Source organism: Oratosquilla oratoria, chromosome 35, assembly GCF_046742065.1.
Source record: "Oratosquilla oratoria isolate Oo_2021 chromosome 35, ASM4674206v1, whole genome shotgun sequence".
In the NCBI taxonomy this organism is placed as follows: domain Eukaryota; kingdom Metazoa; phylum Arthropoda; class Malacostraca; order Stomatopoda; family Squillidae; genus Oratosquilla; species Oratosquilla oratoria.
In genome coordinates this window covers 24,886,170-24,892,014 of record NC_134811.1, presented here as the reverse complement: position 1 = coordinate 24,892,014, position 5,845 = coordinate 24,886,170, and the positions used below count along the sequence as shown (strand labels likewise).

At 42.9% G+C, this 5,845-nt stretch overlaps 2 protein-coding genes across 2 annotated transcripts; both read right to left on the bottom strand.

Annotated features, from left to right (window-relative positions):
- Positions 1 to 1,171: 1,171 nt before the first annotated feature.
- On the bottom strand, positions 1,172 to 3,303 carry LOC143018703 (uncharacterized). Its single transcript, XM_076174289.1, has 2 exons — positions 2,274 to 3,303; positions 1,172 to 1,815 (listed from the first exon to the last, which is right to left on the bottom strand). Exons 1-2 carry the CDS (start codon positions 3,301 to 3,303, stop codon positions 1,172 to 1,174), a joined length of 1,674 nt encoding a protein of 557 aa, XP_076030404.1.
- A 37-nt stretch (positions 3,304 to 3,340) lies between these two features.
- Positions 3,341 to 5,041, bottom strand: LOC143018702 (uncharacterized). Its single transcript, XM_076174288.1, has one exon. It carries the CDS (start codon positions 5,039 to 5,041, stop codon positions 3,341 to 3,343), a length of 1,701 nt encoding a protein of 566 aa, XP_076030403.1.
- Between the last annotated feature and the right edge of the window lie 804 nt (positions 5,042 to 5,845).

The window sequence follows — 5,845 nt, the reverse complement described above, 5'->3', positions numbered from 1 at the left end:
CAAGTATTTCCACTTGGATCGTAAGAGGCGAGAAGAAAGGGACGGGGATTGGGACTAGGCATCCTTCTCCTTGTAGCCCCACAGGGGACATTCCTAAACGAAAAAGTAAAGGCATATATATATATACAGTATATATATATATATATATATATATATATATATATTAATATATATATTTATATACATATATATATATACAGTATATATATATATATACACACACACACACACACATATATATATATATATACATATATATGTGTATACATATATGTATATATATGAGGCGTGTTTTTTAAGTACAGTTTTGAAATAAAAATTGAACAAGTAGACTTTTCGTAAAAAAAAAATATATATATGTAGGGTATTGTCGGCAAATTATTGTCTTCTTATGATACGTAGGGAATAAATGGAGCTACGAATGGACGCTGACTGCAGGTCATTCTAAAAAGAATGTTTTTATTGTCAAGAAATTTGTACAACATTACAATAATACATAAATGCCAATTAATAACAGAAAATACACAAGTATTAATCAATACGTAGAGTCGTAACTCTCACATAAATTTGACATCAAGTACATAATCACAAAATTTCACAAAGAAATGACATCACATCAACTCACCGACTTGTGCGTCTCCGATCCCTACGTCCGTTGACTCGTTTGACATTACAGTGGTGAAGTGGAGGATTGCGACATTATACGTGACTTGTCCCTCCCTCTAACAGCGTATAACCCACACATTGGGCGACTCTGACTAATGCCAGTTAGAGAGAAGACGACCTTGACATGCTGGCCCCCACACACCATCTACCCACAACTTCTCCCACACTCGACCAAGTCGATGCCGGTGACGGGGGGAAATTGTACAACTGATCGTACCGTGACACTAATTGACGGACGTACAATGCACAAATTATACCGTGACATTAACGGACGTACAATACAAATTATTTATTCCACTCCTGATTTTTATACAATGAAAGCAGTAACACAAATTTACGTCTATGGACGTAACACTCCCCCACCTTGAATCTTACGATTCAAAAGAAAAAAAAATCACATACATATATCTATGACAGAACACAATACATTTACATAGAACCTTCAAGGAATACAAGTTTTGTAATGGGTCGGGTGAGCTCACTGAATTGAGTTTTCAAACGGGCACTACGGACCAATCCGTCCCTGCTCACCCGCACTTCCTGGACTCCCCAGTGGCCAAGAACCGCGGGGCGAATTTTCATTCATTATAAGCACTAAATCCCCGACTGAAAGATTCGGGCTTTCAGAATTCCACTTCTGCCTTCTTTGCAACTCCACTAGGTATTCACTAACCCACCTTTTCCAAAATTGTTTAGCTAAATGTTGCACGTGACGCCAATGTTTGCGGTAAGGATCGGCATCGTGAAAGGCTCCCCAAGATAGTGGGGAGTTTCCTTGGAGGAGTAACAGATGATTGGGAGTCAGCGGACTCTCATCACTTGCATCATCACTGCATTTGGTAAGTGGCCGACTGTTGACTATACTTTCCGCTTCGCAAAAAAGGGTTTTCAAAACATCATCAGTCATCCTGGGGCTTTTGATGACCAAAGCGAACAGTACCTTGCGTACAGACCTTATCATGCGTTCCCAAACGCCACCGTGATGTGACGCGGAAGGCGGGTTGAACGACCACTCAACGTCACGTCGACGTGTTTCCCTTACGATCAACGATCGGTCCAGATCTCGTACACTGCGTGCTAATTCAGCCCTCGCTCCTACTAGGTTAGTACCATTGTCTGACCACACATTACTGGGGTAACCTCGCCTCGCTGTGAAGCGTACGAAACCATTGATGAATGCGTCAGTATGTAAGCTATCAAGCTTCTCAATGTGAATAGCTCTCGTAGTAAAACACGTGTACAGACACCCGCAACGTTTCATTTCTGATCTCCCGACTTTAACATGGAAGGGTCCAAACAGGTCTACTCCTACGTACCTAAAGGCTGGCCCCCCGGGTTCACACCACTCGGGAGGGAGGTCAGACATTCTCTAGTTCATGGGGGCCCCGTATAATCTCTTGCAAACTATACAATCCATTTTGACGCGTTTCACCAATTTTCTACCCCGTATGATCCAGAATTTCTTACGCACCCGACCGAGTGTCCATTCCACTCCTACGTGAGAGGAATTATGGCAATCACGTAAATTAATGTAGACAACCTGTGGTTATGAGGGAGGATCACAGGATTTATAGCTTTCCCATTCAATGCTGCATGCTTGAGTCTACCACCAACTACTAACAGACCATCTATAAGAATAGGAGACAGTTTATATATTGAACTGGACTTTAACACAGTTTTCCCCGCTTCAATGTTCTTGGTTTCATGAAAATAAGCACGTGGTGAATTTTGCGGAATCTTCTTCTTAAGAAATTGTATTAGCCTTAACCACCAACCAACGGCCTTCTTTAATCTGTAAAGGCTTGAATAGTGCTCAATCAGCGTATCGATCGGGTGTTGGGTGACGCCCGACTGACACGTCTGTACGATACTCGTGGGATATACCTCACGCCTCACCTCCGGGTCTTCATCTTGAAGGTACCCTACGAGATCATCTTGTGCTGGCCATGCACACTTGTAATTCGACAAGAAGGGAGGACCATTAAACCAAGAAGCTGGCAAATTGTCTACAAAGCATCCCCGAGATAGTACATCTGCAGGATTCTCATCACCACTAACATGCCACTGATTAGCCTCTGAAACCTGTCTAATGAGTGTGACACGATTCGCCACAAAGGTCTTGAACCTTCTTGTCTCGTTCTGTATATATGCCAGAGCTATAGTACTGTCAGACCAGAAGTTAGATTTGAGCAAGGGGATATCCAACTCTCTTCTAACAACATCTAATTTGGCTGCTTCAACGGCAGCCGAAATTTCCAATCTTGGTATAGTAACTCCTTTGATGGGAGCTACTCTCGCTTTACTGGCTAGCAGAGCTACGTGTACTTTCCCATCTTGATCGATTGTCCTGATATAAGTGCAAGCACCAAATGCAACCTCACTTGCATCACAAAAATGATGTAATTCTGAAGTACAACCATTCCACTCTAAAGGCAAAACACATCTAGGGAAGCGAAGTCTCGAGATTTCATATAGTGAAGCTATCCATTTCAACCACTTCTGACACAAAGATATAGGAATATTTTCGTCCCAAGACATCTTAAGCCTAGTCGCCTCCTGGAACAAAATCTTGGCTGGAACAATGATTGGCAAAACTAAACCTAAAGGATCGTAAGTCGAAGCAAGTTGACTCAACATAACTCGTCTAGTCACATTCTGTGTTTGAACACCCTTACTAACGAAAAAGAAAGTCGTTCTCGACGTCCCATTTAATCCCAAGCACTTTGCTATGCACATTTGATGTCAATTCCTTTGCTTCCTTAGCCCTGTCTTGCTCACTGATGCTCTCTAGCAATTTGACGTCATTAATCATGAATTTGGTTAAGTTAAACCCTCCGTGTCTGAGGACACTTCTAGTATCTTCAATTACCTTAATTGTCTCTTCAGGTGACGCTACGGACTTCAACATATCGTCAACGTAAAATGACCGGAGTAGCGTGTCTTTTACTTCCTCACAAGGTTGCATGTCTTCTACAGCCTTCCGCAAGGCATAGGTGCTACTACTAGCGCACCATATTCCGCCAAAGGGATGCGAGGTCATTCTTAACTCTCTTATTTCATCGCTAACATACCATAGGAACCTTAAAGCGTCTCTATCGCTAATGGGAATTTTGACTTGGTGATACATAGCCTCAATGTCGGCCGTGATGGCGTAATGATATTGGCGAAACCTGAGTAACACGTGAATCAACTTATTCAGGTCTGGGCCCTGTAGGCACTGACTGTTCAGACTGACCCTCACCTTACCTGGTTTGGTTTCGCTCGTAACGGCATGATGCGGTAGGTACCACACTTTACCGTCATCTCTCTTTAAATCAACCTCGGGAACATACTCTGCATACCCCTTCTTTAGCAAATCTGAAATATTCTCAGAGTATACATTCAATATGCCGGATTTCACCAACCTTTTGTGCAAACTTCTTAATCGTCTCTCGGCGACGTCACGATTATTGGGCAAGTTTGGCTCACCTCGCCAAGGTATTGGCAGTACATAATGCCCATCTTCGTATCGTGTTTCCTTATCCCAAAGGTTGATAACCTTCTGGTCATTCTGAGATGGTGCCCTATCTTCACATTCATTTTCCATCATCCACAAACACTCAATATCTGCTTCGATCGAGCTTGCAAAGCACGAGCCGACATTATATGACTTACCCGTACCAATTGGGCCATTTACAGACCATCCAAAGTAGGTCCGCGTAGCATAAGGTTGGTGCTTATTCCCGCCTGAGCCCCCTCTGACCTCCAATGGCTTTAGGAGCCAAGCGTTGTCCATGCCTATCAAAATGTCTGGCTCAGATGCTTGACTAGTATTCAAAGGTATGCCCTTTAAGTAGGGGAATTTATCAATCTCAATTTTGACAGGTGGTTGCCTAGCAGGCACTCTCGGGACGACCATGACATTTGTAACGCTGGCCTCTCGTCTACCATCCGGTGACGTAAGGCTAAGGGATACTACCTTTGATTGAGTTTCAATGGTCCCCCCTACTGTACTCATGGTGTACTCCTTAAGGTCTCCTTTCAGACCCAACTCGAGGGCCACCCTTTCCGTGACGAAAGTAGTGTCTGATCCACTATCTAACAACGCCGTGACCTTAAGTTTATTATCCACGACAACTGGTAAAATGGGTCGATAAATCTTCGATCGAGTATATATGACCACACTTGATTCTTGACACTCCGAATTTTCAACTACGCCCCCATTACCCTGAGAGTCCTTTGCCGGGACGTGGATGAATTTTGTATGCTTTAAACCACATCCAGGAACTGAACAAATGGATTGTTTGAAGCATTTGCTAGCCCCGTGCCCACCTAATAAACAATTGAAACACAGCTTGTGTCTTTTTACGACTTCCAACCGACATTCAGGTTTCATGCCTTTAAATTCCTCACAGTAGAACAGTCTGTGTCCTTCCCCGCACACCACACATGTGCTACCAGCACGCCCTAACTTGACGGGGTATTTAGACTCAGATGCTTGTGCTCCTCACGTTTTGACCTTTACTTGTGGATTGCAATCCATAAACCGGATCACATGCCTCATCTGCCATGACATTGATAAACTCAGCGAATTGACTGAGAGATGGGTATGTGTCCGTTTCTCGTTTGTGACTTAGAGCTTTCTGTTTCCATTTGTTACGAACGAATCCCTGACACCTCTGTAAAATATCTAAGATATACTCTTGAGTATTAAACCTTTCATACAATTCTAATTTTCCAAAAGTAGCCACTGCCATTGTTAAGTCATCACCTAATTGCCTCAACTCTTGAGGCTTAGACACCATCTTACCATTTTTTAAATCATTAACAATTTGCTGAGATACAAGGTGAGAATTACCGAACCTACGCTTCAATATATCGCGGGCTCCTGCGTAACCAGCACTATTTCCCACCAACGCACAATTTTTTATGGCAGCTTTCGCCGGCCCCTTGGTGTATTGTAATAAACGAGTCAATTTGATCTGAGGGTCACTCACTTTACTGTCTATGAGTTCATCAAAAATTGTCATAAAGAGATTATACTCAAGAGGGTTACCTTCAAACACGTCTAATTCAACTTTGGGTACATTTAAGATCCCAACTAGTTCAGCCGGTGAGACGTCTAAACGTTCACTTTCACTATTTTCACTGTCTACGCGGGACTTTGCACACGGAATTTCACTTTGAGTCCTTACCTTAA

Bases quoted from the DNA above. Each gene is read 5' to 3' on its own strand.
- LOC143018703 (XM_076174289.1), bottom strand. From the start codon at position 3,303: ATGTTGAGTCAACTTGCTTCGACTTACGATCCTTTAGGTTTAGTTTTG. The intron at 1,816-2,273 runs GTAGACTCAAGC...TACGCTTCACAG, and splicing joins TGGTCTGTTAGTAGTTGGTG to CGAGGCGAGGTTACCCCAGT.
- LOC143018702 (XM_076174288.1), bottom strand. From the start codon at position 5,041: ATGAAACCTGAATGTCGGTTGGAAGTCGTAAAAAGACACAAGCTGTGT.